Source organism: Nycticebus coucang, chromosome 9, assembly GCF_027406575.1.
Source record: "Nycticebus coucang isolate mNycCou1 chromosome 9, mNycCou1.pri, whole genome shotgun sequence".
NCBI classification, from domain to species: Eukaryota; Metazoa; Chordata; class Mammalia; order Primates; family Lorisidae; genus Nycticebus; species Nycticebus coucang.
The window spans coordinates 53,857,453-53,871,704 of NC_069788.1; the positions used below are offsets into that span (position 1 = coordinate 53,857,453).

General features: G+C 40.4%; 1 protein-coding gene across 1 annotated transcript in view; it reads right to left on the reverse strand.

Annotated features, from left to right (window-relative positions):
- SCGN (secretagogin, EF-hand calcium binding protein) overlaps nucleotides 1-9,875 on the reverse strand; it is a 50,159-nt gene extending 40,284 nt beyond the window's left edge. The window contains exons 1-2 of the mRNA XM_053602595.1: nucleotides 9,627-9,875; nucleotides 8,584-8,654 (exon numbers count right to left, since the gene is read on the reverse strand). Of these exons, the coding sequence (XP_053458570.1) occupies nucleotides 8,584-8,654; nucleotides 9,627-9,708 (153 nt within the window). The 5' untranslated portion in view covers nucleotides 9,709-9,875. The remainder of the gene's footprint in view (nucleotides 1-8,583; nucleotides 8,655-9,626) is intronic.
- Nucleotides 9,876-14,252: the final 4,377 nt, after the last annotated feature.

A 14,252-nucleotide genomic window follows, 5' to 3' on the forward strand; every position in this document is an offset into this window, starting at 1 on the left:
TGGTGATCAGCGAAACTATCACAGGCAGGTGGAAGACATCTTTGTCTTGCCTTCCTTTCCACCGAGGCCTCTCCCTAATGGGCTACAAAAATAGCAAGGAAGAGGGGAATGTGGTGGGAAATTAATAGCTACCTACATCTAATTCACAAGAAAAAGAAAAAGAGGCAGATAAATAGACATTTTTGGAGTGCCAGCCAGAAATGGGCACTAACCAGGCTCTGTCACAAATATTCCCTCACTGGATCTTCACAATGGGCCTTGGAGATAAAACAATTTACTACACACTTCAGCCCATGGCTTCATTGCTGGTCTATTCATCTTTCCCTTTGGGGGAATTTTTTTCATCTTTGTGTTTCCTAGCTTCTAAATGGAAATTCTACTTTCCCACCCCTGGCTGAGAAATGTCTCAGGGTTCTGCAGTCCTGACTTGGAGAGGCCATCAGTCTTGTCCTTTCCTCCTTAGCCTGTCATCTCTTCAGTTGATCTTTTATATATGACAAATATTTTCCAGGGAGTAGAAAACATAGTAGAAGAGCGATACAGGCTCGGCACCTTGGCTCAAGTGGCTAAGGCGCCAGACACATACACCTGAGCTGGCGGGTTCAAATCCAGCCCAGGCCCGCCAAACAACAATGATGGCTGCAACCAAAAAAATAGCCAGGTGTTGTGCTGGGCACCTGTAGTCCCAGCTACTTGGGAAGTGAGGCAGGGGAATCTCTTGAGCCCGGGAGTTGGAGTTTGCTATGAGCTGTGATGCCACAGCACTCTACCCAGGGGAACAGCTTGAGGCTCTGTCTCAAAAAAAAAAAGAAGAAGAGCAATACAAACTCTCAACCTTCTAGATCTCAACAAATGAAGAAAAGATTATTCTAATTCATGATAATTTTATTTATTGATGCACAAAAAATCAAAGTATATGCTTCTTTCAGATCCATCTTAGTGACTTGGAAGCAAAAGAGGAAAAAGGAAAAAAAAATCAAAGAATATTTAGCACCATTTTCTAAGGATCTCAAGACTCTGCCCTTTCATTTTACTGAGGAGGAAGCAGACCAGAAAAGTGATGTACTTGAATACTAGCAGTACCACATGCAACCAGCACTTGTGCTATCTGGTACACCACACTTGCCATCACATCTTGCTGTTGCTACAGATGAGGCAGCACCTAGTAAGGGACTTATTAAAGTCTAACACTAAGTGGTCTATGAATGAGAAATGGTTCAAATAAAATGTGAGGAGTGCTTGATGACTTGCTCTGGGATTTTTTTCAGGATAGGTTCTCACAATCAGTTAGATAACAGGATGCTTTAAATTACAAGACCCTAAAGTCTGAAAACCAATTTTTGGAGAGGCAGAAAGCACATTGATCAGTAAGCGCAACTTTTGCCAGGGAATTCCAGGACATTATTGCAAGATCTCAACCCTTGACATTGCCATCCTACCTCACTAATTCATCGCAGGAGGCAGGTGTATAGCAAATGTTTGATGGTGGCTTATACTAATGAGACAAGAAAAATGCTCTGAGCTGAGATGATTTAAGCTATTGGATCATCTGATTTTCCATGCATCCAGGACTGGTGTGGATATCAGAAATATAGGGAACTGCCAAACTTCATGTCAGTCAATGCTTTGCCTCTTCCCTTTCCAGCCATACTTTTGCTGGCAATTATGACAATGAAATTGTACCTTCTTTTATTCTACCCATCACCTTTTGCTGGAAGGGGTTAGAATATGATAAATGGATAAAGTGCATGAAACAGAAAGAGGTGAAAGAATTAATATTCCACATAGTACCCAAACGGTTACTAGATAATGAAGAATAAACTTGATTTGGAATGAATTGCAATGAAGATGAGTCACTTTGCAAAAAATTAAAAGTTGTTTGAATTAAGAACTATACATATAGCTATTTAAAAAAAAAAGTAAACCCAAACCACTAGCATTTGTGATTGAGAAGATATATCAAGTAGATGTGTGTATTCTGGCCGTAACAAGGCCATCTATTGTATCTATGGTCCTGTATTTAGAAACCCAAAATTATTAGAAGAAGAGGACTTGGACAAATTGACTCTGTAAACATTAACCAAATGTATTCACTTGACGATTACAAATGGGGAATAGTCAAAGGCTCATTTTTTAAAAAATAAATAACTTTCCTAAATGAACCTACCAAATTTAAAATCTGGGGGAGAAGATATTAGTAATTTGGAACCAAAATCTTACTAATCAGCAAAGGGAAATAATGCCTGGATCATTCGTCTAATTTTTTTTTTTGGAGACAGAGCCTCAAGCTGTCGCCCTGGGTAGAGTAGTCATGGCATCATGGCTCACAGCAACCTCCAACTTCCTGGGCTCAAGTGAATCTCCTGCCTCTGCCTCCCAAGTAGCTGGGACTACAGGTGCCCGCCACAACGCCTGGCTATTTTTTTTTGGTTGCAGCCGTCGTTGTTTGGCGGGCCCGGACCAGATTCGAACCCGCCAGCTCAGGTGTATGTGGGTGGCGCCTTAGCCGCTTGAGCCACAGACGCCGAGCCTCATTTGTCTAATATTGAGCGAGTGTATTGGATCCCTGAGGTGCTAGTCTGCCTATTGTCTACTATTTACCTTTGGGTAATCTCCTTCACTCATGAGGTAGTAAATATGACATAAGGCATCCTTCAAAGGCAACCCTCGCTTGGAAAACTTACTCTTATAAACTGGAAATCCTATTGATAGACATATGTTTTTTAGTTCTTTTTAATGTTTGAGAGAGTAATTACCCTGTGTGTGATAACCCACTGGTGACCTATGCCAAAGAGGGTCCAGAATAAACACTGGGAAAACCAAAAACCCAAGAAGATACCACATCCCCATAACAACATATAAGGGGATGTTTTTGCAACTAAGAAGCGCTTTTTACTCGTGTTCTCTCACTGACTTTCATTGTGAAACAGGTCAAAACATTATTATTCCCACTTCATGAATAAGAAAATTGAAATGCAGGGCCTTCAAATGACATACTGATACTACACAGCTACAGATGCAGAGCTAGGACACAAACGCTGGCCCTCCATTTCTGCATGTAGTTGCCCTTTCATGAGGCATCTTTGGAGTGAGCCCTTGCAAATAAAGAACTACATTTTTTTTTTCTCTGTGGAAGGTGAATAGGTACTTTGAGATGCTAAGATCTTCTGTTAACCAGGTTTCCTTGTGTGACATCCCACTAAACACAGAAATTAGCCTGTCTAGTCTCAGCACTACAGATTGTGTGTGTTTGCATCTGGGGGTACATGCACCATACAGGAAAAGCACGCTGGATATCATTCAACAGGATGGGGCTTTACTCCAAATTTCAGCGTGGCCTTTTAGATTAAGAACTCTGCCAGCACAGCAATCATTTCTTTATCTTTGGAACATAGGATCTGTTGAATAAAAAGATAATTCTTTATAAAGGGCTGGGCATTCCCCAAGGAAGTTAACTAACATAGGCCATTTTAGTGGAAAATTATCCTTTAATGTAAATAAACGTGAAGCCAAAGAAGCAGTGGCCAGATTCTATTGCACCTTTATTTTGAGGACAGAGAGCCTTGGAATTCTGACTTCTTAGAATTCTAACCCTCTTAGACCTCTAACCCTAAGGCTGGTGGCTATCCTCTGGACCTAAAACAAAACAGCCCAGGGCTCCTCAGTTGTAATTCCCCATTTGTTATTATCTGGGCCTCAGCAGGGAACATATAGTCTCCAAAGCACTGAAAAAGGCCCAAGATATGGAATAATCGGTATACAAGGGGTACGTACATATAGAACCTGATGCTCACAGTGGACTGGCAAGATCTAGACCCAGTCTAGAGGCTAATTCTCAGCATTTGAAAAGAAAAGGCAGGGCGGCACCTGTGGCTCAAGGAGTACGGCGCTGGCCCCATATATTGGAGGTGGTAGTTTCAAACCCGACCCCAGCCAAAAATTGCAACCAAAAAAAAAGAAAGAAAAGGATTGCAAAGAGTAAGAGAACCAGCAAAAATAGCAACTGATGGTTCCACTAAGTCAATCCCCTCAGAGGCTATAAGGAGAAGGTAATTATAAGCAGGCTGGTTCCTCCGCAGAATTGACTAGCAGGCTGCTTGCTGTTAAAAACCTCAAAATGCCTTCTTCTGAGTTCTCTGTGACCCACTAATCAGCAGAGGAAAGTAGACTTATTCAGACCTCTGAAGAACAGAGACACCAAAGGGAGGGGCTGCCTGCTGGCGGAGGCCTCCCCGCTGCCGGCTTCTGGACCCATTGGGCAGTGCTGATTAAAAGCAGGTGGCACAAAAGATGACCGTCTGTCAGGTACTGGGTATCCACTTTCGAAGTCCTACCTTATGGCTATGGGCTTGCTTAGGGCCAACGTATTGTCCATCGGGGGAAAGCCCAAAATTAAAAATCATTTCCTTAATCAAGGTTGTCAGGGCATCATGGAGTGCACAGTGAAGGCCCCTGCAGCCATACCCCAGAGTAATGCCTCAGCATTTTGAACAGGATTCAATGGCAGATGATAACATTTTTCGTTAACAGTTTAAACTTATTATTCTGACTCCAAAAGCTTTCTCCTAGCCAAACACTTGTGAGAGGTGCCTGGGGCTGCTGCCCTAGCTTTGTGGTACTGGCCTGGTCATATCAGAATCCCCCCTCTAGCAGGTAGTCACTGTTCCTGGAAGGTCAGAAGGTAAAAAGACATGCAAACTGACCGAGGGTGCTTTCATAATGCATGATCCTTGGCAGATCTCAACTGTATTGAAATACTTATGAAATGGGACCTAGGGTCCGCATTAACAAGTATAGGTACTTATTAAGCACATCACATTTTGATTTGCATTAGGCTAAGGATTCTGAAACCTTCCTACCCCTTTTCCAGCCACAGGGACATTTACACTGAACATCACAAGACACCAGTGAGTCATCTGTTGTCTCCTTTTTTCAAGGACCACACTTGCCTCTGTGTGAGACAGTTGATCCACAGGCCAGATCTGAGGCAAGGGCAGCTATAAGGACAGCCAAACTGCAAGAGATGACATCCTTTTTTGCTCTCAGAATGGCAACAACACCTCTACAAAAGGTGTTAGCCAACAGGTTTTAGCCAAAACCTCAAGTGAAGACAGCTCATGGCATCCTCAGCTTACAGCAGAGCAGACTCTTGTGTTTGAGTAGCTGTCCGCCACAACTCTATGACTAAATGAGAAACTTCCAGTTTTAATACTGACAATTTTTCTCCTCCTTTTCTATAAATCAATAGAGCAAGGAACCTTCTAAAAAGGTGTAAAGATCAGGTGTGTTGGCTCATGCCCAGCTCTTTGGGAGGCCAAGGCAGAAAGATTGCTTGAGCTCAGGAGTTCAATACCAACCTGTGCAACACAGCAGGCCCCTAACTCTACAAAAAAAATAAAAATAAAATCAGCTAGGTGTGGTGACACACAACTGTTGTCCCATTTACTCAAGAGGTTGAGGCAAGAGGATCACTTCAGCCTCGGAGTTTGAAATTGCAGTCAATGAAATTGCAGTGAGCTGTGATCACCCCCACTATCCTTTAGCTAAGCAACAGGGTCAGATGCTGTCTCTGGGTTTATTTATTTTATATAATTATAAAATCTATATCCCAAGTCTCTGGGATATAGATTTTTAGGAATTGACCATCCAGTTTATTATGAGCTTTTGGACAGCTTTATCTTTTTTCTTTCCTCAAATACCCCCATTCATGGTTGATAAGATGGCATCTAGCTCACAGGTTCCTGGACTCTAAATGAGCCTTAGCATTTATAGACATGAACAGGAACTCTGCAGGTGAGGCTGAAAGAGTTCACTGTGGTCTGCTGGCATGTAAAACTGCCCAGCAAAATTGAAGCAGAAGTCTCACTTGGGGAGGCTTCCTCATCTCTACTTGTAGCTGGTATAAATGCAGAAAGGAAGGAAAAAGAGAAGGGTATGCAAATGGTCTGATCAGAAGAAAGAAGAGGTTCATGTCTCCATTCTTCTCACCTGCCATTCCCTCACAGGCTGTACAGGGCTGGAGGGACAGGAGAAGGCAGTTAGACAAAAAACAAGAAAAGGTACAGAAAGAGAGGGATGAGAGACCAAAAAAGAGATAAAGATGAAGGGGGAGGAGAAATTAGGAAGAGAAAAGAAGGTCAAAAAGAGAGGAGGCAGAGAGATAGGAAAGAGAGGGGGAAAGATAAATGAAAGATGTGGGAAGAGAAAGCAGAGACAAGTGATCCATCGCAGGCTGGGCAAGGGACTTGAAGAGAAACTTCTCTGAAGGAGACAGGTGCATGGCCTACAGACATATGAAAAAATGCTCATCATCTTTAATCATCAGAGAAATGCAAATCAAAATGACTTTGAGATATCATCTAACTCCAGTAAGATTAGCCCACATCACAAAATCCCAAGACCAGAGATGCTGGCGTGGATGTGTAGAAAAGGGAGCACTTATACACTGCTGGTGGGAATGGAAACTAATACATTCCTTTTGGAAAGATGTTTGGAGAGCACTTAGAGATCTAAAAATAGATCTGCCATTCAATCCTATTAATTCCTCTACTAGGCATATACCCAGAAGACCAAAAATCATATCATAACAAAGATATTTGTACCAGAATGTTTATTGCAGCCCAATTCATAATTGCTAAGTCATGGAAAAAGCCCAAGTGCCCATCGATCCACGAATGGATTAATAAATTGTGGTATATGTACACCACGGAATATTATGCAGCCTTAAAGAAAGATGGAGACTTTACCTCTTTCATGTTTACATAGATGGAGCTGGAACATATTCTTCTTAGTAAAGTATCTCAAGAATGGAAGAAAAAGTATCTAATGTACTCAGCCCTACTATGAAACTAATTTATGGCTTTCACATGAAAGCTATAACTCAGTTACAACCCAAGAATAGGGGGAAGGGGGAAAGGGAGGGGGGAGGTGGGCAGAGGGAGGGTGATTGGTGGGATTACACCTGTGGTACATCTTACAAGGGTATATGTGAATTTCTTAGCACAATAACTAAGAAAATGCCAGGAAGGCTATGTTAACCAGTGTGATGAAAATGTGCCAAACGGTCTACGAAACCAGGGTATGGTACCCCACGATCACATTAATGTACACAGCTATGATTTAATAAAAAAATAAAATAAAATAAAATAAAAAATGAAAAGCAGAGAGACTGGACATAGAAAAGAGAAACAAAGAGGCAGAGATGAGAAATAGAAATCAGAAAGAGATAAGAGATGAGAGAGGTCAGAGAGAGAGGCAAATAAACAATGGGAGATGAGACCCATGAAACACCAAGATGGGAAACAAAAACAAGCAAAAAAAATTTAGAAAAACATACATTTAAAGAAAGAGAGAATGTGAGAAGCAGACAAAGAGAAAGACCAAGAGGTCTGTGTGGCTAATGGAAGCAAATGCCACCCCTTCTTTTCTAAGCTAGCTTTCCCTGACCCTCAACACTCCCCCGCCCCACAATTCTCAGTAGAAAGCTCCTTGTTCCCCTTATTGAGCTCTTACATGAGAATGTGATGCACTTTAATATTCTTCCAGGCAAACAATTGCAGTCTCTGAAGATAAACTATCTCCATAGGGCAGTACCTGTGGCTCAGTGGGTAGGGCACTGGCCCCATATACCAAGGGTGGCAGGTTCGAACCAGCTCCAGTCAAATTGCAACAAAAAAAAATAGCCAGGCATTGTGGCGGGCGGCTATAGTCCCAGCTACTCGGGAGGCTGAAGCAAGAGAATTGCCTAAGCCCAGGTGTTGGAGGCTGCTGTGAGCTGTGTGATGCCACAGCACTCTACCGAGGGTGATAGAGTGAGACTCTGTCTCTATTAATTAATTAATTAAAATAAACTATCTCCATAGTTCATTTAAATGCAGCTATCACCAGAGTTACTCCCTGTATTATGCATATCCTAATGGAACTTTCATCAAATTGAGACCCTTCCCTGGCTAGCTTAGCTCATGTGTCTCTTGAGTTTTTCCCTCTGCTTTGGGGCAGAAATATTCAAAACTTCATCTGTATCTCTCATGATCAGATATACCACCAGAAAGGGGTATGAACACCAGACACACTGATTCATATTTATATCTGAGTTTCATGTATGTTAGTTAATTTCTGGCTTGTCATTCCTTCATAAATCTGTAACCTCTTATAATAAAATCAATAATGGAAAAACTATTTTAAATGATTTGTTTGCTGTTTGTTATCAAAGTAGTATCATATGTACTAAACACCAATCTTACTGTGCTTAACATTGTCCCAACATTTTTTTTGAACAAAGGGAGCTACTTTATCTCCAGTTATAAACCAATTATCAGATGCATAACCAAGGAGACATTTAAAACCAAGTTGACTGAGTCCACATTTAGGATTTCTGAGTGGGTGACAGATGTTACACTGAAACATTGTAACATGTCTATGACCAGCATGTCTAATGCTTCCTGTTGCTGGGAGAAGGAGAAAAATTACATGCATGCAAGGAAAAAAAGAGGTCAGAAGGAATTAATCAGTACAAGTCAACATAAAAACTTGAATGCTTATACTTTACTGAGAGAAATGAATGTTTCGTGCACAAGTACTTACATCAGTACCCAATTTCATAAACATGTGGTGAAAGAAAGCATCAAGCTCCTTCTCTTCTATGTAACCCTTTTCTAAATGCAAAAAGATAAGCATAAGTAATAGTCACTTATGTAGAATAATACATGAAATTTAGTATTTACCTATTTTTTTAAAATCTCACAATTTACAAAATCTCCATGGATACTATTCTGTGTTCTTCCATAACCTAAGTGCCAGCATCTAACTCTGCAAAACATAGATTTGAACAGTGAATGTGTCCCAGAGCAAATGTTTTCTTGGATGTTTGTATTAACACGTGAAAAAGGAAAGCTATTAAATACATTAATTTTAATATTAATAAACATGAGTTTTATAATAAAATTTAACCCAAGGATTTCTGAAGTTCAGAAAAACTTTAAAGATATTTACATATTGAATCTTAGAGCTTAAAATACACCTTTTAAATATTTTATTTATTAATAAAAATGAAGCAAGTGCTAAGTAGCTCTATTATATTTTTGTAAGTAGTCCTTAGCCTTGAGACTAAGTAGTCTTTTTGATGTGACATTCAGTTTTAAAGTTGATAAAATTTATCCTCCCTTTGAGAGAGCATGGGGGGCTGTACAACAAAGTCACTGAATGAGCACAATTAGGAAAAACTAACTTCAGAGAGCTGAGGCGCAACCCACGGACCTTGAATATACATAATGATATTTGTGTTTCTATGTGCAGTATAGGTATATAAAAGGTCCTCATTTAGGATCTGTGAAGAGTGACAGACATTATACTAAAAGTTAGTGACCAGCAGGTCTGCTGCTGCAGTTGTGCTTTTTATAAAACACACAGACAGAGAGATTGGGGTGGGAGGCAAACCTCTTTCCCACGCTGAATTTTCACAAGGTATCTAGAGGTGTAACAGCAGCATCCCAACGTCCGTTACATACTCTGCATTAGGTGTGCTGTACTAACAACGCCAGTAGACAAGTCTTCCTGCAGGAAAGGGGAACTCTAGGTTCTTTCAGCGGGCTGGACCTGGAACAATGCAGGGGGCTTGTTCTACTCACCTTCGGGGTCAAAGTGCTGCCAGACCTGCCAGAAGCAAGCTGCGTCCAAGAGACCCGGAGTCTGTTTGCGGGCGCTGTCCATGGTATTGACCGCGAAGACCAGGCTCCGGTGCACAACTTTGCTAACCACTTTTTTAAAAAAAAGATAATCCCTGACTCCCTCGTCTGCTTCTTTCGCTCTCCGATTCTCTTTGAACACCTGTTGGCGGGGTGGACTCAGGGCAGCGGGCCCTGGCTTCGCGGAGCCTTCCCTCAGCGCTGACCGGCTCTCGGCAAACGCAGCCACTTGATGCCCGCCCGGCTCCCGGCGCGTCGCCCCCGCCCCGCCCCGCCCTGCGCGCTGTCCTGGCCGAGCCGCAGGGGAGCTCCTGTCTGTCTCAGCGCTGTGGGGGAGTCAGGAAGAGAGGAGCTGTCTCGCGCATCCACGGCTCACTGCCTTTGCCCTTTAACTTGTTTGTCAGACTCACAGAAAACAGTTCTCATGCGTTTGACTCACCTTCCAAACTTGTGTCTCAAGGGGTTTTCTAGGGAGAGCTGCCTCATCTAAAGGGTTGGAAGAAGTGTCAGTGTCAGGGCCTTTTGGATCTGAAGATTTAGAAATGGAGTGTGAGAGAAGGGTGGGCGGGTGGTGATGTGGCGGTGGTTAAAAGGTTACCGTTAAGCAAGGAGTCAGTCAACAGCAGTTATTGAGCTTTGGACTGTATAGAACATACACATTGTTCTATTAACATGTACTAGAAGACTTTGCAACTGAATAGAGATGCGGCAAGTCACTGTGGTTTAAAGTGGCGTCATTAGGACACCGAGGAAAATAGAAATTAAGCCATACTCAACCAGGAGAGTTTAGGGAAAACATGGCTGACTGCAGAGTCCCTAGTTAGAAGGCAGATGATTGAGGCCAGATCATTTGGAGGAACACAGAGGTCTCTAAAGATCAGGGTTGTTCAAAATTTGACTAGATGCTTTGCAAAAGAGTGAACAAACTATGGTGAGGGCTTTTGACTCTAGGCTTAGAACATTTTGTTAGGTAATCTATAGAAGGAGCTTGGATATTAGACAAGTTGGACCAGATATAGATCTTCTTCATGGCATTCTGACTCTGATATTAGCATTCAAATTTATTTATAAAAAGCACATGTACATAAGCTATCTAAACTATACCAATAAAAAGAACATGGCATACATGGTCAAGTCACCTGATCAGGATCCCAGGTCCATCTCTACTAGCTTGTGACCTGCACAATTAGTTTTATCTAAGACTCTGTTATCTTATCTGTAAAATGAAAATTATAATATCTGCTTTGAAGGGTTGATGTGAAGATTACAGCCAAACATAGTATTGCACAATGAATTATAGCTAGTATGGTGCTATAGGTGATGAGGGGTGACTATATTATAAAAGAAGAATGGTTTAGAGAAAATAAAGTCTAAGAAAGCTATCATAGTCGGGAAGAACCTAATAAAATATGACAAGTAAATATAATATTTTATTCTGTATGGGATCCTGGAACCAAAAAAAAAAAAAGGCCATTAGGTAAATATTAATAAAATTTGAAAAAATACAGAGTTTGGGTAATAATAAAAAAAAATGTTTAGAAGTAAATGGTTCTGGGTTCAGAGCCCAGCTTTAACTCTTACTAAACTGTATGATATTAGGAAAGTTACTCAAAAGATAACTCACTTTCTTTGACTGTAAAATCAGAATAATAGTAGTATCTGCCTTATATTATTTATGTTAAATGAAAAATTCATATATGCCTATTCGCATAGTACACACAGTAAACACTCAATGTAAGTTAGCTAACACAACAATAAATCTTCCATGCATACATATTTGGTAGACGGTAAAATAAACTTTAGGATTTTTGAGGAGTGTGTCTTAGGTTAAAAGAAGAAAAATAATATCACTGATAGAGAAAGGGTTGAATACAAAACTTAGAGAAAGGCATAGCAGGAGTAGAGGGAAACGGGCTCAGTATCCATGGTTATGGATATCCAGGTAGCCCTGGGAAATTCTTGGATACAATGTCAGACATCACCCAGGAAGAGTAATCAATATACACCAGGTTGATACCTGATCTTGTTTTCTGATAAATAGTGGCGAAAGAAAAAACAAGGCAAATCTCAGAAATAATAGACAAGATCTGATGTTGAGAAATGGTTAAATAAGTGATGGTAAATCTCTATGTTGGGCTTTGGTGCATATAAAATCTTGATTTGGAATCCAGTTAGCACAGAAAAATTCTCAGAACATAAAATTTAGATTAAAAATGAATGTACAAAAGGGTACATATAATATTATTCAATTTTGAAAATGAAATACATGTTTCTACACGTTAAAAAATGGAAGGCTATATACTAATGATTTTAATGATGTTTATCTCTATAGGGGAAAAGGGAGGTTCATGGATGATTTTAATTTCACTATTTGTAATTCTACTTTAAAACTGTCTACAGTAAATACATAATGCAAAGAATTTTAATTGCTGAAAGTCATAACAGTGAAATCTAAGGAAAGAAGAAAAAAAGCACAGCTGCAAGAATTACTGCTTTTCTCAGGACTGGAGAACAAACAGAACTCAGAACAATTTCTGGGAGCCTGCATCTGGAACTCTCTGGGGAGCAACAACTTCTACTTGATCTATTTTCTGTTTTCTTCCTATACAAGTATCTACCATGGCACTTGGTAGATACTGCTAATGTACTTCGCACTCCCTCATACATGGGTCATTACAAAATTTTTATTTTTGTTTTATTTATTTATTTATTTTTGAGACAGGGTCTTTGTCTGTCACCCTGGGTAGAGTGACATGGCATTTGCATAGCTCACAGTAACCTCAAACTCTTGGGCTCAAGTGATCTTCTTGACTCAGCCTCCAGAGTAGCTGTGACTACAGGCAACAACCACAATGCCTGGCTACTTTTTTCTTTTCTTTTTTCTTTTTTTTAAATAGTGACAGGGTCTCACTCTTGCTCAAACTCCTGAGCTCAAGAAATCCACCAGCCTTGACCCCCTGTGCTACAATTATGGGTGTGAACCCTCATGCCTGGCCCCATTACAAATATGTTAGGTAAACAAAAATCAAGAAACATAAAATCCATATAGACAGAAACAAATGGAGTCCTCCCAGGGACACCAATAAACTGAGCAAGTTTAAACTTGCCCAGGAGAATCAGAAAGGATGCTGTCAACTCTGTTTCTTGGAAATAAAATAAAGTACCATAACATAATCTATCTCAAAACTTTCAAAGTGACCCACATATAAAGATTTCCTTTTGAAAAACTTATCCAAACCTTTGACAGAGAAGTGAGCTATTAGGAAAGTGTTCAAAGATATCATATCAGCAGGAGACACCTTTAAGATGATCACATTGGAAAGATTCTCCTGCCTGGGAATGGAATGAAAAAAGGGGTGATTTACCAGAGATCCTTACTGTCCAGCCAGAGAGCTCTGAGTAAAGCAAATACTCAGCAGCTAGACTCAACTTGAGATACACTATGCATTTTATGGGTTAATTTAGCCCTTTCCACAGAGATTCTGATTTAAATGATCTGGATTGAAGCCTCTACATTGATATATTTTTAGAACTCCTCTAAGAATTATTTTAGAACCACTGACTAGCATTCTGTTTCCATTTCCCATTGTCCATATTTTGGTCATTTTATTATTTGGGTATGGCTTGGCTTTTCTAAAGGGTAATTGAGGAAAAGAAAAGACTTCTAAAGAACTAATGTTTTTATTAATATCCCACAACACTTTTATTAATATCCCATATCTTTCAAAAAGAGATTAGAAATGTTACTTATCAGTCATTTTGGTAAGCTTTGACAATTGATAGCTAAAACCGGAGGCTAAAATGAGTTGTTTTTCTTCTTCTTTTCCTACTGATTTCATTTTCTCTTACAATCATTTCCTGCTTTTCTCATTAGCATAGCTAATTAATGGTTAGTTGTACAAGAAAGAGCAGTGGTCTATAATTTGAAACACTGCTAATTAACCTTGATGTATGAATTCAATTCTAAGCTAAAATACCTACATCTTTTTCCAAACTCAGAATATTTCTAACTGGAAATATAAACAATGCTTTCTTTGGCATCATTATCCAATAGTTATTGAACATTCAAACATGGTAAACACCTCACAGACTATATAGTAGACCTTAGAATTCAATAGTACATTCTCGGTACAATGCCACACCAGCTCCAAACGGCAAAGGAAGCAGAACAAAAGAAATTGGACAATTGCCGTAAGAAAATACTAGAAATAGAGTTAATGTATTTTTTTTTTTTATAGAGACAGAGTCTCACTTTATGGCCCTCGGTAGAGTGCCGTGGCCTCACCCAGCTCACAGCAACCTCCAACTCCTGGGCTTAAGCAATTCTCTTGCCTCAGCCTCCCGAGTAGCTGGGACTACAGGCGCCCGCCACAACGCCCGGCTATTTTTATTTTTTGTTGCAGTTTGGCCGGGGCTGGGTTTGAACCCGCCACCCTCGGCATATGGGGCCGGCGCCTTACCGACTGAGCCACAGGCGCCGCCCTGAGTTAATGTATTTTTTAAAGTATGTCTTTTATTGTTTTCTTTGGAGTCACATGAATAGTACAAATCATTCACGTAATGTAGATC